General features: G+C 38.3%; 1 protein-coding gene across 1 annotated transcript; it reads right to left on the minus strand.

Moving 5' to 3' along the window:
- Positions 1–21,771: 21,771 nt before the first annotated feature.
- On the minus strand, positions 21,772–25,915 carry LOC145009199 (P-loop nucleoside triphosphate hydrolases superfamily protein with CH (Calponin Homology) domain-containing protein). The gene is made up of 13 exons (XM_078967875.1): positions 25,633–25,915; positions 25,379–25,536; positions 25,133–25,282; positions 24,816–25,047; positions 24,631–24,722; positions 24,332–24,541; positions 24,176–24,257; positions 23,983–24,078; positions 23,719–23,892; positions 23,199–23,652; positions 22,332–23,123; positions 22,117–22,250; positions 21,772–22,039 (listed from the first exon to the last, which is right to left on the minus strand). Exons 1-13 carry the CDS (start codon positions 25,697–25,699, stop codon positions 21,969–21,971), a joined length of 2,712 nt encoding a protein of 903 aa, XP_078824001.1. The 5' UTR covers positions 25,700–25,915; the 3' UTR covers positions 21,772–21,968.
- Positions 25,916–26,178: the final 263 nt, after the last annotated feature.

The following is a 26,178-nucleotide window of genomic DNA, read 5'->3' on the forward strand; positions in this document are numbered from 1 at the left end:
TGTTTGTGGTGCTTGCTTCCAAAAGATCAACAAAAGGATTCTTGGTTGTTTACTTCAACAATCAACAAGGTATGTATTCTTACTAATGAATTCATATTTTTTTAGGAAAACTTTATAGTTTGATATTTCATAGTATGTTGGCTTTATATGAAAGACATAGACCATTCTTAGGTTGCATGTTCCCTAATCATTTAATTTAAATGTTTTTCCTCTTAGAGCAATGTTTTTGTAACCTATGTTTTTCATCAGAGTTGTGGGGACTGCAGTTGTGGAAGACATGTATTAAGAGTAGTTCGTTATGAGATTTCAAAGGGAGTTTGCATCAGCGATCGAGGTGCAGTAGCTGGCGAGGGAGTTTCAGGACCTTCGCCAAACTATTGAGATTATGGCGGATATTATCGTCAAGTTTTATCGTCAAGTTTTAGGACAGGTCTCTTTTGGTTCCGCGGTATGCTACGAATGAGGAGATGAAGAAGACGAGGTATCATGACATGTTGAGGGATAACATAAAGGAGTTTGTGAGCTACTCAAGATGCAAGACCTTAAATGATATGATTGAGAGGGCTCGTGAGTGGGAGATTGAGTCGGAGCTTCAGATGAAGCGTATATCAGAGCAGGTGCAGACTGTCGTGGGTCATGCTATGAGGCCCAAGGTTTCTGATTAGCACTCTAGGGGATAGCAAGGTCGGGGTCCACTGGTGAGGCAAGAAACACAGCAGGGCTTGTCGATCATCGGGTTCAGGTTGTTATAGATGTGGGCAGATGGGTCATATGAGTAGGGATTGTCCCCGAAGTGCATTGATCTATTTCACTGCAACAAGACATGTCACAAGAAGGCCAGTGGCGGGACCTACACCAACCACTTTGAGGATTACTGATGGGAGTCAAGGCAAGATGGAGGTACCTGTGGTGAAGAGTAGGGCATTTATGTTGACTAACGATGAGACTCGTGCAACACCAGATGTGGTTACTGGTACGTGATTTATTTATATTTTTATTTGTTTCCTTATTTATGTTTATGATTATATCTGATCTTATATAGGGACCTTTTTGGTCAATGGTATGAATGTTTATGTATTGTTTGATTCGGGAGCTACCTGGTCAACTGTGAGCGGTAGTTGGTGAGAGTTCAAACTCCTAGTGGGGGAGAGCAAGTTATTATTGGTGAGAGAGCTTCACATGGTCCAACTCTCTATTCAAATGTGAAGGCTAGGAGATATTTGCAGTAGGATTGTTCTAGTTTTCAAGCATATGTTTTCAGATACTTGGGTGGAGGGCACGATTGATGTTGAAGGGGGTGCCCATTATCTAGGGATTTCCTTAATGTGTTTCCTGAGGAATTTCCAAGAGTGCCTCCCGAGAGACAAGTCGAGTTTCAGACTGATCTGGTTCCTGGAGCGTCTCCAATAGCCAAGGCGTCATATCGCTTGGCACCACCAGAGATGCAGGAGTTGTCTACATAGCTTCAGAAGTTGCTAGACAACGGATTCATTCGAACGAGAAGCTCACCTTGAGGAGCATCGATTTTGTTTGTGAAAAAAAGGATGGTTCAGGATGTGCATGGACTACCTGGAGTTAAATAAGCTAATAGTGAAGAACAGTTACCCACTTCTGAGGATCGATAATTTATTTGACCAGTTACAGGGTGCATCTTGGTTTTCCAATAGTGATTTGCGATCATGTTACCATCAGATGAGAGTCATAGATGAGGATGTATAGAAGACGACCTTCAGACTTGCTCTGGTCATTATGAGTTTGTGGCGATGTCATTCAGGCTCACCAATGCACCAACAACGTTCATGGATCTCATGAACCGGGTCCACAGGCCGATGTTGGATTGGTCGGTGATAATGTTTATTGATGATATTTTGGTCTGCTCCAAGACTAATAAGCAACATGAGTAGCACTTAAGAAAGGTGTTGGAGGCCCCGAGAAGGGAGAGGTTGTATGCCAAATTCTCTAAATGTGAGTTCTAGTTGCGTGAGGTTCAGTTCTTGGGGCACATTGTCAACGAGGAAGGTATATTGGTTAACCCGGCCAAGTTCGAGGATGTATAGTCCCAAAAATAAGACCCAAAAATTTCATTTTTAAAATTAATAAAACCAATATTCCAGAAACATCATCATAAAATCCATATAAAACAATGCATCAACCATCACGACATATCGGACTAAATCAAGAAAACACGGAATGAGATGGTGTGTTCTTTGCAATCATCCTGAGCTCTTCGCTTTGGAAATGGAAGTACCTGAAACATAAACCAAAAAACGTAAGCACAAAACTTAGTGTGTTCCCCAAAATACCACATACCATACATAATAATCACATAATGGGCCTCGCCCGTCATCAGGCCCCTCTCGGCATCGTGCCCCGCCCTGTATAAATATTGGGGCCCGCACAGCATACATATAAACATATATCATATAAAAACATACACATGAAATAATTACAAAGATACATAGCATACAAAATGATCATCAGGCCCCACCCAGTAATCATACAAGTACATAACACATGCAAGAGTCACGCATACCTCTAGCACCCTAACATAACAAAATCATGGGCCGAAATTGGTGTCTTTGACCTGCTAAACACAGTGAGGAAAGTCACCTCGAACTGCTGAGTCACACGAATAAATCTCTAGCTGCTGGTTCGATAAATCCTCGAGCTATCAATATCAAATAACATCCAATTAATAATTAGATTCCAATCCATAACCATCAGTCCAAAATTAGGGTAAAAAGACCATTTACCCCTTACCTAGTTTGGTCCAAGGCTAAGGCCCAAACCTACAATCCAAAAGGCCTAATTACCAAAATAGTCATCCAAGGCCCAATCATGGCCCAATTTTCCAAATTGGGCCCAAATCCCTTTCATGGGCCTTTTCCAAGAGAACCTAAAACAGTCATCAGGCCAAAACTTGATGGCCCACCAAGGCCCTAAGCATCTAAGTCCATAATGGCCCAAACTGAAGCCCAAAACATTCGAAGCCCAACTGGCTGAGTATGCGGGGTGTACTTAGCACGTACACGCAGTGCACCTGCTTGTACGCGCAGCGTACTCCTCCATTTGGCCATTTCACATTTCCAGCTCTTAATCCATTAAGACATCACTCCAAAACTTAGATCTAACTTCCTTGAGATGGTTTATCACGTAAAGTTGCTAATTTTACGTACATGCATGGCTTAATGAAGCTCTTGAAGGTCAAAAGGATTTAATAGATGACTTAATGCATGCATGGGACCAAAACCCCATAAAGTTTGCACCTTTAAGCATAAGAAACTCCTAATATGTCAGATCTAAAAGAATAGGCCCCTCAAACGACTTAACTCATCAAACTAACCCAAAAGGGGACCAAAAGCACAACAAACCAAGACATGAAAAGATCTAAGCAAGGAGAAGACAATGTATCAACTTGATACCTCAAAAGACATGCAAAATGAGTGATGATTATGGATCTATATGCTTCACACTAAGCAATGCACCTTCAATCTTCTTCAATCCCTCCAAAATGAGCAAAATAAATACCAACTTATTCTTAGGAGCTCAAAGATACCACAATGGAGGCTAAAGGTCGATATTTTGGGTTTTAGGGTAATGGAGGCTGGTAAAGAGGCCAACTCTAGGGACCTAAGGTCCTTATATAGGGTGCAACACCCTAAAATTAGGGTTTTCTTATCCACGTATTACGCAATGTGTAACCCTCGTACACCCAACGTACAAGGCTTCAGACCCACGGTCATTTCCCTCTTTAGTACGATAAGCATACCATGTGGTACGCCTCACATACTAACTTCTTAGCTAGTACGCTAAGCGTACCATGTGGTACACCCCACGTACTACGCCAAGGACCAACAATGCAACAAATTAAATAGAAAGGGAAAATAAGGAACATACTCTAACAAGCGTCACAATTCTCCCCCACTTGAATCGAGCTTCGTCCTTAAAGTCTACGAACCCAAATAACGTTGGATATTTCTCCCTCATCTCATTTTCTAACTCCCAAGTTCACTCTGAACCCTTGTGGTGCTGCCATTGCACCTTCACCAACTCGACAACCTTGTTCCTTTAGGTTTTCATCCTCCGATCCAGAAACACAACAGGTCTCTCAATATAATTCAAGCAGTCTTCCCCCTGAATATCCTTTAATGGAACCACTACAGAATCATCCAATAAGCACTTTCACATACGATAGACGTGGAATGTGCTTTGAATCTTACTGAACCCATCTAGAAGATCCAAGTGACAAGTAACGTGGCCCACTCGAGCCAAAACCCTGAAACATCAATAGTGTCAACTCATTTCACAATCACAATCCAGTATTTCAAATAATCAAAACATGTCATAGAAAATTAATATCAGAGTACAACTCCCAAAGATCTCATAATGCGGAAATCATAGTGTGATGTGATGTGACCATGCAGACTCCTTTCCTTTCGAAGAATAAGTACCTAAAACCAAAACTGTAAACTGTAAGCACGAAGCTTAGTGATTTCCCCCATCATACCACATACCAAACAATACACATACTGCCTAGCATATTCGGGTGCTGGGCTACCCCTTCAGACTCTTTCAACGGTAAACACCTAGTATATCCGAGTGTTAGACTACCCCTTCGGTCTCTTTCAACTGGTAACCGCCTAGCATGTCAGGGTGTTGGCCTACCCCTTCGGTCTCTTTCAATTGTAACTGCCTATCATATCAGGGTGCTGGCCTACCCCTTCGGTCTCTTTCAACTGATAACCGGGGACTATTTCACCCCTACCACTACCACATAATACCCTAGCATATATACATAAATCACATACTGCCTAGCATATATGGGCGCTGGCCTACCCCTTCGGTCCTTTCGACCGGTTACAGGGACTATTTCACCCTTACTAGTACCACATAATAGCATACATAATCATACTGCTAGGCATATATGTAACCCCCACAGATTCGGGCTAGTCAATTTAGAGACAATAAGCATCAAAATGAGTTTTTTATGGAAGATTATTTAGAAGGATTAATCTTAACCAAGTTGTAGTATATATTACAAGGTTTTAGTACATATAAAGAACACCGAAATCCTAGTTATAACGAAGAAGTTATGACCCGTCGAAGATTTTCGGCAAAACCGGCACGACACCGGGAGACGTAAATAGTGAATTTACGATCGATGAATTTTTAGCCTTAGTAATATTAACAAAAGTCATAGAATATGTTAAACTGAGAGCGTTCATAAAAATAACGCCCAAATCTGACTTCGTATGAGGAAGTTCTGAATTTTCTAACATTTGGCATAATAGTGCACGACCCGAAACTCAAATTTTAGTTCGACCGGTTTTTGGCCTACGCGACCTAAATAAGAGTTGAAGATCTCATTAATAGGAACTCAATGGTAAAAATACAGATGAAAACGGATTCTGTATGTAGAAGTTATGAATTTTACGTGGATATTTAACAATATAATCTCCTCCTACTGTTAAATTTAAGATCGGTCGAGAATTAGCCGACGGAGTCTAAATGAAAGTTTTAGATCTTGTTTTTACCTACGCACGGATATAAAGAATGTCGAGAGTAGAGCTCATATGTTAATGATATGGATGAAAGTTGGTCCCTACTCTTCGAACGCGATAAATTCGATACAAATTTGTAAATCTGAGATAGAATGACAATTAGCTGACGGTGTCTAAATGAAAGTTGTAATACTCATAAATACCAATACATGGATATAAAGAACATCAAAAATGGAGTTCGTATGAATGAGTTACAAATTATAATAGCATATTTATGTATTAAAATAAAGTATAAATCATATATATGTACATACATATATATACAAATGTATATATCATTTATGACAACCTGAAACTTTTATTTTGTATGATTGGTCAATTTTATCAATATTAAACTCAATTCCATTACCTTTTAACGTTGTTTAAGGGTTTGTTTAAGTGTTCTAAGCTTGAGTACAATCGGGAATGAGATTAGGAATGAGTCAACAAGTCGTACAGGGTCAAAACTGGGCCATACACCCTCTTGGGAGGTGTGTACGGCCGTACACATGGGTGTGCGGCCGCACACCCACCCCCAGCCTCACATTCACCTATATATATAGGGGGAGACCCCTTCATTCACTCTTTTCCCTCTTTGGCTGCACTCTACTTTCTCTCTCTAGAATATTGATCCAAGAACACTCCAAAGGCCTCAAAAACATGAAGTACTCCATCACTAACTTGTTATACTTGTAAGATATCTTGATCTAAGCCTAAATTCATCATCTTCTTCATCCTTTAAAGGTGTATGACCACATACCTTGATAAGGTAGTCGTACACACCTTAAAGACTCTCCAAAGTGAGAGTTTGGCCCCCATCTAGTAGCTTGGACTTGGTATTAACCTTGAATCACCTGCAAATTGACATTTTGTGCATGAATGAATAGTGTACGGATGCACACCCTTCTGTATGGCCGCACACTCCTATGTACGGCCACACACACACTCTTATGGCCTTACACCCACTTTGATGCTTATATTTGGCCTTAAACTAGCAAAAATCACTAAATATGGGACCTAGATCACTCCTTGGATGCTTGTAGTACCTTGTAAACGCCTCAAAAGCACTTCCCATCATGAGTGTACGGCCATACACTCATGGGTCGTACACCCATGTCCATACACACCCTTAGGGTGGCCGTAAACCTCCCTCGTTCGATCATTTATGGTTCTGACACTTAGTTCAAGCATTTCCAGGTCCTTAGGGTGGTTTCTCGTCATGCTGAGTCATGGAATACCCTAATATAATATATATATATATATATATATATATATATATATATATATATGTTACTATATGTTAATAGGATCCACTTGCATACGAAACATCGGTTGACATTCATCATCCACACCGAACGTACATTCGAATCAGTGAGTTCAGACCCTTATGCTTTTTACGAGTTTTTCATGTTTTCAAGGGGGAATACAAGCAAAAGTACAATAAAACTTGTGCACAAAAATATATTATTTGTTTAATACCATTATATGTTCAGTATGCTTTTAACACAGAAAGCAGTTTTACCAAACGATTAAGAAATCAACTCGTAGAAATAGTTTTCAAAACTAAGGCAATGAACTTGTGAATCATATCGTAAAATATGTTATTTTATAAAGGATTCATGCAAACCATAAACAGGATTTTCAGAATTATTACTTCTAAATCTGTTAGTCTAAAGTTGGAGACACATCATTGGTAACAGCCCCGCAGAATCAGTGTGTAGGATTAGCACTTGTAACCAGAATCTCTTGGAGGGGGAACGTGACTGTTGTGTATAGATCTATACGAGACCGACTATCCCACACCTTACTTCTAACTACAGTTAGACCGACAGGTCCAGGGGTGACAAAGTCATAAAAAGATACTAGCCCCGTTACGTGCCATATCAAGTCTAAGTACGGTTATGACACTCGCAACCTAGATAATAGTAATTTACTTTTGTAGTAATGAAACAGGTGAACTAACCTCAAAGTAAAAACCGATTTGATTACTAGAGAGTATTAATAATACCCTTAGGATTTAGTTCACCACATATTTACTAGTTTTATTTATGTAATAAGGCTAATACACCTCCCAGGGAGCAAACAGGGTTTTTCAAGCAAACTACGTCTAACGACATAAGTATGGTAGATGTACACCTCATACTAGAATAGATAATCAACCATCAACTTTTAAGGGAAAATATGGGATTTTCCTGGGATAACTCGACTTTTCATAAACAGATTGTTCAACAAGCAAGTAACGGATGTTCTAACATACTTTCTATAAGAAAATATAGGATTTTCTTGGGAAACACTTTTCAAAAGGATCAAAGAAACATTTTTCACCAAAATTAAACACTTATGAACTCACCAGCTTTATGATGTTACTCTTTCAAATTGCTTGTATTCTCAGGGCAACAATAGACAGGTACTCTTGCCAACTTTTGGAGAAGACGTAGCATTTTGGAGTCACGTCTTTTACTTTTGTTATATACAGTTATGTACAATCTATTTTTTCAAACAGACGTAAATAATCATATTTTAATGTAATGGTTGTGTTTACTTCCCTTGCTATGATACAATTGTTGTGATACTACGCATGACATCACCCGCCCCTGGACATTTCCGTTGTTGTTTTCTGACGGTTCGGGGGTATGACATCATTAGAAAGGTATCGATGATGCGGTTATTATAAGACTAGTGTTGAGTACTTTCGACATTAGTTTAGTACAAATATCATTAAATATATTTAAAAAGGTATTATGAAGGGGTGTTTAGTCATTTATATAACTATAAGGTCATTAAGTAATTATGGAGGGTAGCTTTTGTAAATTCAGTTACTATAAATAAGAGGCTTGGGCTCTCATATTTCTTGCACCATTATCTTGATTCAAGAGTCTTTCTCTTCTTATCCCCCGAGCATTTCGGTCCCTCGTGATTCGACTTCTCTTTCTATAGTTTTAGTATAATAAGGTGAGCGCTGAAGTGTCGCACGAATCTTTCTTAGAAAGATTCAGCGATGAAGTTCTGCCCCTGTAGAGTTCGACTCCTAGCTAAAACCCCATTGTAAGTAAGTTATGCTTACCCTATTTTAATATAGCTTATATTTAAAATTAGTATTGTTATTACGAACTTATAATAAATATTTGAGTTATTATTATATAAGTGTCGTTATAATATCTTTTTAACTACTCGTGGTACAGGGAAATCTGTTTTAAAGGGCCGCATAGGGTTGTTGGATTTCAGAAGTGCTATATGCCAAAAATGGTCCTGCCGTTCGGTGTTTTATGTCTGGCCCCTGTTTGTACATAGTGGTTGGAAAGTATTGTTTAAACACTTATATAATAATAATAAGACTAATAATTAGTCACGGTAAATATTAGACTACAATATAGTGGTAATAATACTAGTTTTTGTCGAAGGAAATTATTTTAAAGTAAACGAAGCGTTGTCCGAGTACCGAGTCACCACCTTATCAAGTGAGTGCATGGTCTCTTTCATCTTACACATAGATATGAAGTATTTTATATAAACTACGTGCTATGTGTGCATATTATATGTATAATTGCTATCTATGTTGGATGAACGATTTTATACAAGTTTTATATGATTTCAATTGTATATGTATTTATATCTACATAATATGTTGGGTAAAACATGGGTAGATGAAATATGAGTTGGATGATGAGTTAAGAGGTGATATAGACCATGAGGTAAGGGTGAGAGGTGGACGATGTGAGAAGCCTTGTTCCCAAATGTTGGCACCGTCATCTAGCAGAGTATGGATGACAACCACAGACTATTCTAGACGGTATAGTGGAACACTAGTAGGCCCGCAACCTGTAAGTGTTGTGAACGATGTGTTCACCCGGTGTACTCTAAACCTTGGTGATCATGCAGACTTGATACCTAAACCCTGGTGACTCTGCAGACTTAGTGCCTAAACTTTGGCGATCGTGTAGACTTGATGCCTAAACCCTAGTGACCATGCAGACTTAGTGCCTAAACCTTGGCGATGATGCAGAATTTATGCCTAAACCCTGGTGACCATGCAGACTTGGAGCCTAATCCCTGGCAACTATGCATACTTAGTGCCTATTGTGTTAAACGTGGCAACGATGGACTTCGTGTCGATTCCTTAGGATGATCCTAGGAATAAATGAAAGATGAATAGTTGATTCTTAGGGTAGATCCTTAAGAGTAAATAAGATAACGAGGATGGGTAATTGGGTTGATTTTTTGATGTTTAAACATAATAATTATATTATTGTGGGTTGAAAACCCTATGTACTCACCAGGTTTGCCAACCTGACCCACTCATTTTATTTATATCACAGGTGTTGATATGAAGTCACATTACACTGAGAGATTAAGGAGATATAAATCACTAGTGATAATGAATGTAAATTTTTTATGCTTATGTTTCTATATTGACGATGACATATCAGGGTCTTGGCGTACCCCTTCGGTCTCTTTCAACCGTAACCGCCTAGCATATCAGGGTGTTGGCCTACCCCTTCGGTCTCTTTCAACCGGTAGCTGGGGACTATTTCACCCCTACCATTACCACATAATACCCTAGCATATATACATAAATCACATATTGCCTAGCATATATGGGTGCTAGCCTACCCCTTCAGTCCTTTCGACCGGTTACGAGGAATGTTTCACCCCTATCACTACCACATAATAGCATACATAATCATACAACTATGCATATCTGGGTGCCCGACCTACCCCCTTCAGTCTTATTAACCGGATACAGGGTCTATTTCACCCCTTACCACTATCACATAATATATTAACATACTAGCACATAAATCATAACATATAGTGGCATATCGGACAATTATTACAAAGACAATCATTTAACTATAAACAACTACTAGTGAGTCAGCATTGGTGCCTTCGACCCACTTCAACAGGAAGGTAACTCACCTCGCACTGCTGAAGTTCTCTGCAAGAATTCCTTAGCTGCTGCCCTGGCAACTCCTCAAGCTATCAATACCAAAATATCATCCAATTAGCAATTGGGTTCTACCCCGTGATCCAAAATCGACACTTAGGGTGAAATGACCATTTCACCCCGACCTATCAAGGCCCAACTATAAAATCCATGAGAGCCCATCAATGGCCCAATTTTCCAAATTGGGCCCAAACCCTTTTATGGGACTACCCTCTAGAACCCATTCAGTACTTCATAACCCCCAAATGTTAACCTTGGTCAAAGTCAAGTTAAGGTGAAAGTCAACATCCCATTCAAAGTCAAAGTCAACGCTCCGAGTTGTCTCAACTCTTCGAGTTGTCCTTCAACTCGGTGAGTTCGCATAAACCACAAAATCGTGATACTACGAATCAACTCGTCGAGTCCTCCCTTAACCCGTCGAGTTCTTTCCTTTTCAACAAGATTGGGACCTACTCACATCAACTCGTCTAGTTCCTTTGTGAACTCTTCAAGTTCTTTAGTCTGATAACCATTCTTAATGCATTAAGCTATTTCTCTCGAATCCAACAGCTCCAAACATCAGATCCTTTCCAATTTGATGCCTAGAAGGGTAAAGTTTCCAACTTTACCCTCAAGAACCAACTATTAAGCTTAAAACTCAAACCTTGGTTTCCTTAAAGGTGGTCTTGATCCATTAAGCCCCTAAACTCCTACTACAACTCACCAAAATACAAATCTGATGACGCATGGTGGATAAATCACGTAAAGTTTCCAACTTTATGTTCATGCATGCTAGAAACACCCTCAAATGTCCGTTTTTGGCTTCACTATGGACATATTGCATGAATGGGACATGGAGGCCATTAAAGTTTGCAACTTTAAGCCTTAATAGGTCATACAGGGGTTATATCTATCCCATTAACCCCTAGAACCTCTTCTCTTCGGACCATTTTATCAAATCCCTAAAACTCAAGCTAAACTTCAAGAAAAGATATATATTAAGCTATATGTCAAGGTGACGAATTTGTACCTCAAAGATGTTGCTCTTGATGAAGGGTTTCTGGATCTAAAGTCCCTCCTCCAAGCTATGTGCTTCCCTCTTCAAGTCACCTTCAAGAATCACCAACAAATACTCTTTATGAACGTACAACACTCAAAAATGGCCTTAGGGTCTCGAGGTTAAGGTCTTGGACGATGGAGGCTGAAAATGAGGCCAAACCCTAGAGCTTAAGTTGTCTAAATAGGGTAAAAAGTCCCTATTTTAGGGTTTCCCAACCCAGTCCAGTTTGTCGAGTTGGTCCCCTCCGACTCGTCGAGTTGGTTTTCTAAAAACACGCAGCCTTACTTTCCAACAAGTCAAGTTCTTCCCCATGGGCTCGGCGAGTTGGCTTTCTAATTGATTGTTTTTATTTCTTTAATCGACCTTCTAGATTCCGGGTGTTACAATTCTCCCCCACTTAAACTGGACTTCATCCTTGAAGTCTACTGCAATTGCTTACCCCGAAAAAGCTCACGCACAAGGCCCGTGGCTCCCACTATTTGCCATGAACCAGCTGGTGTTTCCTACAAGTACTAACACCTGCCATCCTGAGAGTACAACCATCCTACACACATTCAACGGCCTTCCCAAGGAAACCAGAACTTCTGTCCTAGAATTAACACCCGAACCTTCAACCCTTGCAAGCCACTACTAACTTCTGAGACCTGAAACCTACCATAATCTGGCTTCCCGACAGCTCGCCATGTTGAAACAACTCCTATCAATCTCTCAACTGATATCAAAACAACCATAACCCTTTTAACTCTGATCATACATTGGCATATCCTAATCTACTAAATCCATCCTTAGAGTAATTCTTCAATCTTTGTGAAAATGACTCCTCAACCTCTCAAATAAAACCAATCCTACTTCTCCTGGGTCCGAAACCTAAAGTATCAGTGGTCTGTGTCCCTGTCAGACCCCTCACACCGAACCGCCACCAAGCCATCCTCATAGAGTCTCGCACCATACAAAGTGCTTCCAATCGCTGACCACATTGTCATCTCGACGGAGACAAAATCACTGACCATATGTCACTAAAGAGTACTTAACTCGACAGGAGGCTTAGATAATTCTTCGAGTAGAAGATTTACCCCTACAACGGTTAGAATCAGATGAGAGCTACGTATGGTGGCATAAAATTAAAGAACTAATTTTTTTTTCAAACAGAATGAAACACTCATCGAGTCCATTTACCTGCTCGGCGAGTCCATTTGAAAAGCCGCGATATTTTGTATATTCGAGTATCTACTCGGCGAGTCCATGTTTTAACCAGAAAAAATAATATATTTTACTATTCTGTAAATTAGGGTTTTAACCCTAATTGGTAAAACACATTCACAATTGCAACCACTAGCCACTCGACGAGCAAGAGCACCTCAAACACTCATTCTTCAATTTTCTTGTGTTTTCTTCACAATCTCACCAAAAAGGTAACAATTTTCTGTTTAATATTGTTAAAGTTTCAACCTTTGGTAGATTAATGACCATAATTTGTGAAAAATCGGATTTTGGAGTTTACTTCAATTTTAGGGTTTTAATTTTTGGTCAAACTAGGTTGTTATAAACGAATTTTTTTGTGGATTAATGCTTAATAGACATACCTAGACAAACCCCTGGACTAACTTATGGATTTGGATGGATGATTTTGCCCAATTCAGAAGATTGACTCGCACAGTTCATGCGACTCACCGAGTCTGTTCTTGGACTCGACGAGTCCATGATGCACTTCCAGATTTATTATATTTTAATGTTCTGTGGTATCTTGGTTTGTTCTGTTTTGTGTTGTTTTGCGGAGAAATGTTTAGACGAGGCCAGAGTTCACGAGGAAGCAGCCGTGGGGACCTTCCATGGTTGAGTTTCTCTCAAATTACTTCCAAATCATCACAAATCTGAGATAAGAAGAGGTTGGAAAGTTTCAGGCGCAAGGAGATCTATGTGCCTAATGAGATCGATTGGAATTAGATTGGCTAGGCGAGATTGGAAAAGGAATTGACCCCGTACTTAGTCAAGACATTTGTGCACAATGGGGTGACAATCACTTGTGGTGCATGGAACCGACAATTTAGAATCCAAGAACCAGTTTATCAAGAATTATGCTGGGAATTTTTCTCTACCATCTCCTTCCGAGGTGGTAGTGATTAGTACAATCCGCGTATCATTACTTTCTACCTTGGAGGGGAGTTACGCCAGTGAAATATAGCCGAGCTCGCATGGAGGATAGGGATTTATGACCAACACATGATCATGTCTGAAAATTTCAAGTCATTCCTTGGAAACTGCCACAAAGAGTTGCCCGAGGAAGTGGTTGCTGCTACCTTGTGGAACATTATCGCTAACTGGGTTTATATTCCTTTTTCTACTCAAGAGGGACGCATCCGTTCCCCCATTCACCATTTGATCCACCGTCTTGTTGCGAGCACCATCAATATGTGTGACAACCCGATATTTCGAATCAATGTAATGACCTAAAAAGTCAAGAATCGTAATCTCTTTTGATATAATAACATTAGCATCAAAAATAAATGTTCAAAAGTCTCTATTAGGTTGCCTAAAATGATAGTTATCATGTCAAGTTTTTCAAAAATATAAAGAACACTAAAATCTGAGTTATAACGAAGAAGTTATGACCAATCGAAAATTCGTGTCAAAACCGGTAAAACACTGACAAATGTAAAAAGTGAAATTGCAATAAAATACTTTTTAGCCTTAGGTATCTAAACGAAAGTCGTAGATTATACTAAACCGTGAACGTACATAAAAAGAACATCAAAATCCGAATTCGTATGAGGAAGTTATGATTTTTCTAAGTTTCGGGATAGCAGTAGACAACTAAAAACTCAAAATAGAGATCGAGAGATTTTTGGCCGAAACAATCTAAACGAGAATCGAATATCTCATCAATAGTAGCACAATGGTAAAAAGTCTGACAAAAGCAGACATCGGATGAAGAAGTTGTGGATTTTTAACGGAGTTTTCGTGTTTCGGCTTATTAAAAATAAATAATTAAAAATAAATTCAAAATTAGCCGACAAAATCTAAACGAGAGTTGTAGATCATATTCTCACCTACACGTGCATATATAGAACGTCGAAAACGAAGCTCGTACGCGAACATTACGGATTTTACAAGTTCGTGACACAAAATCCGAGGCTGTCAGGCTGGCCACGACGTGGCACAGATGGCCACTACGTGGGACCATGACCGATGGGTTTTCAGGCTTGGCAGCAAACATCTCGTCCATGGAAAGGGATAGGATCGACTCCACGATGTGGGTAACCTTTTTGCCACGACGTGGGACCCAAAAATTGGTCTATAAATAGAGCTCAAAGGGTTCCGGGTTTCATTTATCAATTCTCTTCTTTCTCGTGCCGAAGCTCTGCGTTTTAACCCACGAAGCCACCCCGAAGCCCCGGTCTTCACATCCAAGTTCCGAAGGAAGGTTTTACACTCTCAAGATTCCCAAGAATCCCGAGAAATCAACTTTCTCCAGTCGAAGTTCTGCTCGGTTTTCGTCTCACCTTCTTCGATCTATCAAGTGAGTTCATGCCCATACAACTACATTTTCAAATGCTTTGTAAATACTTTTATACATTTTTAGGGGGGGGGGATAAAAGTAAACACACAATTATCCTCGTGTGAAAAACATCAATCTTTTGCTATACTTTTTGTTATATAATCAATCATATGTGATTTATAACTATCATACGAAAACGTTCTCATGCAACATATCACGTTAACACCCTGTCCTTTTGGAATAAAAAATGTTGTGATATAAATATTAAACACTTTATTTATATTTTAAATATAATTGTTCAATAATGTTATTACAAATGTTATACTTTACATACAAAGTCGACACTACATTAGGGTTTACCATACAAACGAAACACTTTCGGAAAAACTATAATAGGTATAGTTTACAAAGAAATCATGCGATTTTACATACAATAAGTACTATATCAAGGGAATACTTTCATATACAAGAACAAATGAAATCTTCATACTTAAATCTATTTGATACTAAGTTTTGTGAGCCATTCAACTTCATGTACTTTCAAGTATGCAGTTAAAGTTCTGTATTATATATCAAAATCTCTTGTAGGGAGAGCGTGATACTTGTGTATAGATCTATACGGGAGTGACAATCCCTCACCTAAACTGTTAGTTACAGTTAGACCGGCAGGTCTGGGTTGACAAACATCATAACATTCCAACGCCTGAAGAACGTTGTTACAGACAGTCTGGGTTAATAGCATGGTTATAAAACTCACATGGAGTATTAAAAAAAACACGATGATTTATGGGGTTATCAAATGTCTCAGTGATTTTATACATACATAAATCTATTATTCTAGGCATGAAAAATACTAATGCATTACAGTTTTGGAACTTTTAAACTACCACACACTCATGGAAAAATATTGGAATTTCCAGAAGCAAACTCAGTGATTTTATACCAAACTTACAAATTTTATACATAAACACTTATGAACTCACCAACTTAATTGTTGAAACTCTTTAAAAACTACTTGTATTTCTCAGGGATTCATTAATACATGTAAACATCATCTTTTGGAGAAGTGACGCTAAGGCGTTAGTTTAAAACTCATTTTTTCATCATATTGTAATTTGTTTTGAACCAAGTATCATTCAATAATGTAACTTTTCAATTATATATATGATGATTGTTTTACTTTCTTTACTATATATTCAACCGTTACGATACTACATGAAGTCGACTACCCTCAAACGATTCCACCGTTTTGGTTTGGGGGTGTGACAATATGCGAAAGGACGATGACAAAGTCCCGACCCTCAACATTTTCTACTTATGGAGCATCATTACTCCCGACACGTTTTGCAATCTGCCTTATTGTTTGGCAAAATACTTGGCCGAAGGGACAATTAAAGAGAGGATCACCTCTAAATTTAATGGTTGGATGTTTGTGACCAAATTGGCTAGGACATATGGGATCTTTGAACAAGGGTTCACGAATGTGTTGACAATGATTCCTACACCTCCTTTTAGCATTACATTATATATGAGGGTGAGGATTATCGAGGATCATGGTGGTGGCCACATGGTTATCCCTAATAATGATGCAATTTTAGCGTCCGAGGAACCGGGTCGGTGAGTCCGACCAAGGCACGAGCCGGTACGAGAAGACCCATTGGTAATTCCAATGGATGACGAGCTGCCTATGGACTGGTACAATGTGGAGTCGAGGAGGTACCAGGATGATCTTGGTCACAGCATGAACTACCATCATGGGTCATTTGTCCATTTGTTTGAACACATGAATCTTGTACCAAGACCCGAGCCCGAAAATCCTTATGTGCAAAGTTGGGAAGAGAGGGTGAGTCAAAGGAGAAATCAAGCCGGAGGAAGCGGAGTTGGAGGGGATGAAGATGAAGATTGATATCTTTTGATTTTTATTTGTTTGGTTTGATTAAAGACAATTGTTTGTATTTGTTTTGTGTATTTGGTTGATGTTTAAAATTTAATTAATTAGAATTAAGTAGGAATTTTTATTGTTTTCTTTTCCTATCATTTTTGTTTTGTTTTTGATCTTTTCAGTTGAGGTTAAGGGATGCATGCAAGGGTCTAGATTCAAGGCTAACCAAGTGAAAAATCTAGTCTGGGCGGGAGAGAAAACGAAGTTTTGAGTCACGTGATGAGTCCGATTGAGAGATGAGTTATTAAGTGATTATTTAATGAAGCAAAATGAGGGAAAATATTAGTTTAATATTCCCCACATACATCAGAAATGAATTTGGGCAAAATACAATTTTTTTCACTTAGCGATCTACTCACCGAGTGCACTTTATGGACTCGACGAGTCCAAGTTAAAAATCGTGACTTTTCTGCCAATTACACTACAACTCGGAGAGTTCCCATACCTACTTGACGAGTTGCTCATTGTGACATCCCCAAAATCTCGGCCAGAAAAGACCGATTTCATTTATGCTTTTTAAAATAATTTTCAGAGTAAATCCTTTTAATTTTAAAAGAGATGCGGAATTTGTTCCCAAAAACAAAACATGATAAAATAGATATTTATCAAAACATTTCATTTCATAATCAAAAGTCGGGATGTCATGTTCCGATACAGATCATAAAGCATAAACGATAGCATTACAAGTCATTCAACAAATATATACATATACAGACTTGTAAACAAAACAACTTGATGTTCGCCCATCTTAAGCTCTTGCGCCACTTCCTGTAAAATAAATCAACTGAGTGGGTCAGGCTTGGGAGCCTGGTGAGCATATAGGGTTTTCAACCCACAATAATTATATTTAATTTCAACAATCAACAATAAACCCGATTACCCATTCCCGTTATCCTCACCTTACGTTCCTAAAAATAACGTCTATTATAAGGAACCTATTTCAGGTTTTTTCATCGGGATGGACATTACTGCAGAGGGGCTTCCTCAACAATAAGTATCCTAAAGGCAACCATGTGGGGGATAGAGTACACCGGTGAACACGTCGTTCACAACACCTACAGGTAATGAGCCTGCTAGTGTTCCACAGGACAGTCTAGAATAGTCCGTGGTCGTCATCCATACTCTGCTGAATGACTAGAATAACACCAATAACACCGAGGCCTCTCATCTGTTTATTACACACCAATTACCTACCCATGTTCTACCCAACATATTAGTAGATAAAAATATACATTTTTATACATTGTTTAAAAACCTGTATAACATGCTTTAAGCAATACATATTCCACATAACAGATGAGGCATACACACATAACATGTATTTCATAGAGAATACATCAGATCTATAAGATAGAAGAGAGTGAATATACACTCACACGTATAACAACCAAATATATACACATAACACGTATTTTATAGGAAATACTTCATAATATTGCGTTGGAATGAAAATAACTACACACTCACTTGATCAGAAGATGATCGGGCAGCACTACGTCTTGCAGAAGAGGTGTTTCTCCGTAGATCTGGAAGATCTTCACAAAACCGGGCTCCTCGCGGGCAGCGTTTCGGCTCGGGAATAACGCTCTTCGGGATCCTCGGGGCTTCGGATCTTGCTTCGGGGCTCGGGAATGATACCGGGGCTTTGGGGCATAAACGACACGCAAAACGAGGCAAAACTTAGAGAGAGGGAAGAGTTTGAACAAGAGAAAATGGTTGAATTTGAGTTCTATTTATAGGCTGCTGGGTCTGGGATTACGCGGGGCGTAATCTCAAATTACGCAGGGCGTACTCGCGTTACACGGGGCATACTTTGACATCACTGCGTGCGTCGACTGGTGGCACTCGAGTATTGGTCAGACAAGTTGCATCCGACTGAGTACGCTGGGCGTACTCAAATTACGCTGGGCGTAATTGACTCGTCGAACTTCTAAATTGCGTAACTTTCACATACGAGCTCTGTTTTCGACGTTATTTATATCCACGCGAAGGTCAGACCATACTCTACAACTTTTATTTAGACTCCGTCGGCTAATTTTGACTTTTATTTTTATTATTTATTTTTAGAAGGCCGGGACAGAAAAACTTCGTTATAAATTCATAACTTCTTCGTCTGACGTCCGTTCTCGCCTAACTTTTCATTGTTTCGCTACTAACAACAAGATCTTCGATTCTCATTTAGATTGTTTCGGCTAAAAACCGTTCGATCTCAAATCGAGTATTCGGGCTGCATACTGCCACGTCGAAACTTCAGAAAATCATAACTTCCTCATACGAAGTTAGATTTGGGCGTTCCTTTTATGCACGCTCTCGGTTTAACGAAATCTACGACTTTCATTTAGATCTCTAAGGCTAAATATCGCTCTATCTTAAATTCATATTTTACGTCACTCGGCGTCGTGTCGGTTCTGTCGCGAAACTTCGACAGGTCATAACTTCTTCGTTATAACTCGGATTTTGGCATTCCTTATATCTCCGGAATCCTTGTTTTGACCACTACAAGTTTATGCAAAGATGTCAGGCTTATCTCACACTTAAATTTTGACACTTATTTTATTCTTAATTCATTAAATTATAAAAATCAAGAAAATAAACACATAAATCACATAATTCACATAATTCACAAATAATACATTTTTATTATTTCAAATTTAGTTACAAAGGTTAACCTAGACTATTACATTGCTAAAAATGGCAAGCCTACAAACACGGGTGTTACACTCATTCTTCTACTATCAAGCTGATGATTTGATGACGTTTGACACGACCATTGGTTGTATTCTTTGAAGATCATTTTCCGAGCATTTTTCGAGACTTTTCCTGCACAATTGGAGCTATACCACACAAGACAAATGATACCCAAGGCATGGATGAGTTTTCCCCATGTCTAAAGTCAATTGAAGATGGAGTTTCAAATGAAGATCATTAACGTCGCGACTACTATCCTAGGGGAGTTTGTTACAATTCCCTCTTTGTCATTTTCTTTATGGATCTACAAGCTTCTTCTCATTCTAAGCCTCTAAATCTTCAAGCTTCTTCAAGAAAATGCACCAAACACACTTTTAGCCTCACACACACAAAATAGGGGTTAGCTCGATTAGGGTTTCTTTCTGATCGTGAAAAGGTGGTAAGGAGGCTGGAGGGGAGGACTTAAGGTCCTTTAAATATGGTGCAAACCCTAAAAATTAGGGTTTTCGTGTCCAGCCTCAACTCGTCGAGTTGGGTCCTCCAACTCGTCGAGTAGGTTCTAGAATCTACACAGCTTTAGCAGTTTCTACACAACGAGTTGTGGCATCCAACTAGTCGAGTAGGTCTATGATTATGAATATAAAAGCTTTAAAATTTATAAGTGGGAGTCGGGATGTTACAACTAAGCTTTGTGCTTACAATTATGTTTGTGGTTTTAGGTACTTTTGGTACAAAATGGAAGGGTCCGATATAATCCCAACACATCCTCCCATGTTCTGTATTTTCTTTAGGATTAGGATTTTTACTATAATGATTTCTCTCATTTGACATACTTTGTTGAGTTTGGTATGAACACTGATGGTTTTCGATTAAATTAAAAATTAAAATTTTATCCATGTTTTCAGGACGTTACATGAATGCAAATGAAATTGTTAACTTTTGTATGAAAATTGACTTTCAAGTTCACTTAATGACTAAAACATTATGAACTACCAATTAATATTTGATGTTCTCTAGAACTCGTGACCAAAAATAATCCACTCTTTAGTCTCCCGAAACGTCGATATAAGCATTTACCTACACCACTTCATCCTTTTTAGACTATTTCTATTTTCTAGATTTTTTTATGTTTGGTATAATATTAAGGGTTAGAGTTCGTCTTGATTCATTTTTTTAGTTTTGAGGGATGGGTAGAGGGTTCGTCGCTTGATTTTCCAGAATATACGAAAGTGTTTTGATCAAAGTCTGAAATCCAAAATTCTAGGGACCAAATTTACCAATATATTAAACTGTTGTGGCCAAAATATGAAACATAAAAGTAATAAAAATCTAATTAATAAAAATATTTTTTGTCATATGTCATTTTGTGGTTATTTTAAATTAATTCTTTTATATATCATTTTATTAAATTCCACATAATATCAATTTAGTAAATCTAATTTCAAAATCTTTAAACTAAAACCTAATTATTCTATTTGTTTATTTATTTAAATTGTTTGTTTAAATTTCTTATAAAAAAATTTGTTTGTTTAAAATTTAAAAAGAAACGAACATTTCAATTTAAATTATTCAATATTTTTCTTATAAATTGAAACTCGAAAATGTTAGACCTTTATATAATCATATATGGTTTTGAAAGTAGTTGAATCTAGTATATAATTGCAAAAATGGTAAAGAAAAATTTATACATACAATACCCACTCCAACGGTTTCACGTTGGCAAAGGAATCAACACAAGATTGACATTGCCCTAAGGGTGGATATTGACCAGATTTTGACATTAATTTTCTCAACTGCAAATCTTGAGTCAATACATGAAATCTCCAATGAGTTCTCCAATGAGTCAATACATGGATATTGACCAGATATTGACATTAATTTTCTCAAGTGCAAATCTTGAGTCAATACATGAAATCTCCAATGAGTCCTCACATAACTTGTTACCACAATATCACATGAACGCTTCATTCATATATTTTTTTATCAATTGGAAATGAAGAAACAAACAATGATTCACAAACCTTAAGCGGATAGGGTTGATTTCAAAGTTGAACCGGCTATTTTGTATGTTCAGAATTTTTCACTTTTTGCATAATAATGTAATGTATTAGAGAAAATGAATTATATTAATCAGTATCTATTTATTAAACTAAATCAATTTCTCTGTACACTAAAACTAATCAGAAACTTATAGATGTCGTCATTATGTATATGCTAAGCTAATCAGAAGTTGTACGACATCCATCATCCTTCCTCAACAATTGTGAATACCATGCTTCAAGTTAAAGCAAAGTCAGCAAGTCATCAAACTATTATTATCACATCCACTTGGTCTTGCTTGAACTTTTCACCGGCGGTGGCGTTTTCGCATTCCGACTTTCACCAACACCTTAAACACAAACAAAACTCATGTCAGGCCAAGTTTTCAACGCCGGTTAATTTTCCGACGAACATAACATAACTTACATGGATCAACTCCGCCTATGGAAGATCTTCTTGGCTTCTCTAGTGGTTGAATCCCCGTCAGCGACAATCGTCGTGATGGCCTAGAAACAATCGCAAGCGACGGAGACGGCGCTTCAATCGGTTTCGGTTGAGCCCTGTAAACACACCAAAACCCGTATCAATTTTGTTTACTGAAACTCGTACAAAACAAGGGGAAAAAGCTTCTGTTTACAAACCTTTTGTCAGAGCCAATCATGAGTTTCCCGATGGTCCGAAGCGATTTTTTTATATGATGTGATGATGATTTCGCCTTGATTTCAGTAGAAATTGCGATTTCGTTTCTGATTGAAACTTTCGATTCAGGCGTTTTCGGTAGCACAAGCGTTGAAGCCCTAGTTTTTCCATCTGTTTTCAATGCTCTGTTTTTCGAGGCGGAGTTTGGTGGTGCAACTGCATTAGGGCTCTTCTGAGGAGGACATTTGTTCTCGATACTCAACCTCCGTGGCCGCACCGGCGGTGGCGGCGTTCTTTCCACCGTTATTCCTGGTTTCAGTTTCTGTAATGGCGATCGTGGTGGTTCCTTCTCGGCTAATTGTCGTTTAAGGTTCTCAACCTGTTCTTTAAGCTCCATAACTTCTCTGCTTTCTTTGTTCAAACGAGCAGCACCAAGTTCAACAGTCGAAGCTCGTTGAGCAAACTTCAAAGTACTTACAGTTTCACCGAACGAATCTCCTTCCGGACTCACATGAGCAAACATCAACGTCTTCGCATTTCCTCCTAGTGAGTTCTGAAGTAGCAGCGTAAGCTTACTGTTTCTGTAAGGAATGTAAGAGTTCTTCTGAGATAAAGCTGTAATCACGTCTCCTAAACACGAAAGTGATTTATTGATATACTGAGCCTCTTTAAGTCCATCGCCGGTGACCTCCGACTTATCCACCCTCTCACTTCCGGCTAGATCCACCAAATGTAGACAGCTTCGAATCGTGCCTCCGTTAACATCCTTCCCATGAACATGCACAGTCAATATGCTGAAACAAAAAAGTTCAAATTTTAGCTGAAAAATCGAAGAAACGAATGTAAACCCTAAGAAATCACCGATTTACCTGTGGGAACGGCTGCTTTGGTGGTTCAATGCGGTGGAGCTCACGGCGCGATTCACTTGACCGCTTTTCATTAAATTTAGAACATCGGCGGTGGAGTTGACTTGGTGCATGGTGGCGTCAGGGAGGCTCAGCCCGTTCTCCGATGTACAGCTACGAATCTCTAGCTTACTGGTGGTTGTGGGATCTCCGGTGAGAAGATCTCTCACCTGTTCGTTATAAATTTCTACCATTTGTACATAAAGCTCGTATTTTACAACATCTTCTCTTGTATTCGATAGATCAAAAAGATCATTCAGAGCTAAATAATTGATTCCCATATCTTTTCTCGAAGCACCAGAAGGTCCACACATCGTATGTGTTTTCCCAGATCCAGTTTGCCCGTATGCAAAAATACAGACATTATAACCATCCATAACCGATCTTATCAATGGCTGAGTGTCAGCAAAAACCTCCTCTGTTAAAATTCAAAACGTTAGTCAACAAAGCTTCTAAAACTGTGAGAAAAATGTTTGAATTTTACCTTGAGTAGCAGTTGGACCGAAAACCCGGTTGAATTGAAACAACTTTTTTCCATCTTTATGAGGTTTTAAAGGATCTAAAACCACTAACGACCCATCTTCTCCAATGTAATCAATCACGTTCTTTGTATTGGTTCTAAATGCAGGTCTAATTCTACAGTAAACCCGAATGTTTCCTGAAAATTTAAAGATTGTGGAAGGTAAAAAAAAGAAACAACATTTTAGTAACGTTTAAAGTTTAACAAAAATAAAACTAAGTTGTTTACCTTTTAAATCTTGGACCATGTTGTATAAAGTCCTATTTTCTTTCACAACCTTATGGTATCCATTGGCAGCCATGGACAATACCTCAACTTGACTCTCTGAAACAATCAGCAAAAACATAAATTCGTTAATGTTAACTTCAAAAAAAAAAAAAGACTTCTTGAACATTGAAGAGTGGAGTTGCAATTGGCATACCCATTTGTTTTAGATCATTTTGGAGTTGCAATTGCAGGTTTGCAAACTCAGTCTTGGTGCTTGAATACAATGATTTTAGTTTCTGAAATTGGGAATTATAGACAATGAGTGAGTGGATTAAATTTTTGGTATAAAAAAGACTTAAAAAAAGCATACCAGTAGCTTGTTTTCTTGTTCTCGAAACACCTGCAAGTGAATGCAATTCATTTTTCCATTTCGAATTTTGAACAATGGTGATGAAGCTTCTGAACTCATAAATGATCCACTGATTTCTTTCGTTAGATCTTTCATGTTAGGGTTCAATTTGAATTGAAGTTGTTCTTCCAAAGTGTTTGAGAGGATTCTACTAAAGGACTTAATGGAATCCTGTAAAAGCAATTATTTTCTTGTAAGATTTCTATTGTTTAAGGAAAATTTATGGAACATCAAATGAATAAAGGAGAAAAAACACTTACCATATTTCCATTGCGAATTGAAGACAGCAAATTACCATCTAAGTTTTCTTTGGCATCAATCATGCAATCAGCTAAAGCCTTAACAATTGACTCTATATCAAAGTTACCAAAATTATGAAAATTACTAATAGCAACTTAGCAATCAATCAAATGACATAGATAAGGAAAGAATTCGGTAAGCATACCTTCAAGTTTCTGAGCATGGTTTTGAGATGGTGATTGCTTTTCACGATTAGCGGACAAATCTAATTGTCTGTTGATATCCAAATTTAATCCGGATCTAGGGATTCTACCGTTTGAATGCATCAATGGAGATCTCATGGTACGCTTTGAAGATCCGTTTTTCCGCTCTGTGTAATCTTTCAGTGCCAAAACGCAATCAACAATCTTAGTTGACGAACCTGCTTCCATGTTATCCTGGAAGATTCTTACAATATCGTTAAAACACAAAATCAAAATGAAATAGAAGTGAAATGTGTTGAATCTGTTCTGAGTTATTTACCCTTTCGAAAACTGAAGCTTCAAATACTGGTAGATTTAACCCTTCTACTGCTTTCAGAAAGTTACGAACATTTTCAAAGAATTGATAGGCAGGCAATGGCTGAGAATCCCATGTATGCGACTGTGAATGAAACCGAGTAATCTCCACCACCTTCATAACAATTTCTCAAATCAACCAAATCAATAATCCAGAAATTGTGTAGAACAACAGAAAAACTAATTGTACAATAAGCAATATGATTTGTACCTTTGGAACCGATCCTGGTTGAATTTTGTTAATGGCGTTGCAAAGAATCAATCCATTTCTCAAGCAAGAAATAAACTCTTTCTCTGATGGCTGCTTTGATATACCTAATGAACCCACGAAACTCTCAAGCCATTCTGTAGCTTGAAACCTCCTCCAAGCTACGAAAAAAAAATTATAAAACTCCTAATTTAATGGGACAATCGATTGCTCTGATAGAACAAAACTGATATCAGAAAGTTTAAATTTATATATACCTGCTTCTTGGGCTTTTCTTGAAGCCAAATTATAGTCGTGCCCTGTTCTTGATGCAATCACCTCCATTAACTTTAACGATCTCAAATTAATCTCCTAATCTTTCATTCAAGGAAACCGAATCAGTTTCCAAAACAGTCGAGAAAATGGGTTTTCTGCAACACCGAATGAAAACTGAAATTCTTGAGGGAAGAAAGTGAAAACCCTAAACTCTAGAGAGGGAGAGAGAGATAGAGAGAGAAAGAGAGGTAGCTGAATGAAGTGAGTAATGACTTCAAAGTTGTGTATCTTCTTGGCTGAAGAAACATGGGAATGGGGAGTTTTCAATTAAGTTGCAGAGATGACCGTTAGTCCTGGTTTGAATTCGAATCTGTAGGGTCCTTTGTAATGAGCCGACCGATCGTGGACGTTGATGTAGGGCACGATCAAGACGTGGTCAGCCTAATCAACGGCTGTGATGAAAAACTGAGGGATATGCCTCTTGACAAATGACAACTTAGTGGACGTTATTATGCCATAATATTTTATTTTCAAACAGAAAACTTTTT

This window comes from Lactuca saligna, chromosome 8 (genome assembly GCF_052625555.1).
Source record: "Lactuca saligna cultivar CGN05327 chromosome 8, ASM5262555v1, whole genome shotgun sequence".
Taxonomy (NCBI): Eukaryota; Viridiplantae; Streptophyta; class Magnoliopsida; order Asterales; family Asteraceae; genus Lactuca; species Lactuca saligna.

Excerpts from the sequence above, each read along its gene's own strand:
- LOC145009199 (XM_078967875.1), bottom strand. The coding sequence starts at position 25,699 with ATGGAGGTGATTGCATCAAGAACAGGGCACGACTATAATTTGGCTTCA. Across the intron at positions 24,079-24,175 it reads AAATGATCTAAAACAAATGG|AGAGTCAAGTTGAGGTATTG; the intron begins GTATGCCAATTG and ends TGATTGTTTCAG. Across the intron at positions 22,040-22,116 it reads CATAGGCGGAGTTGATCCAT|GTGTTGGTGAAAGTCGGAAT; the intron begins GTAAGTTATGTT and ends TTTGTGTTTAAG.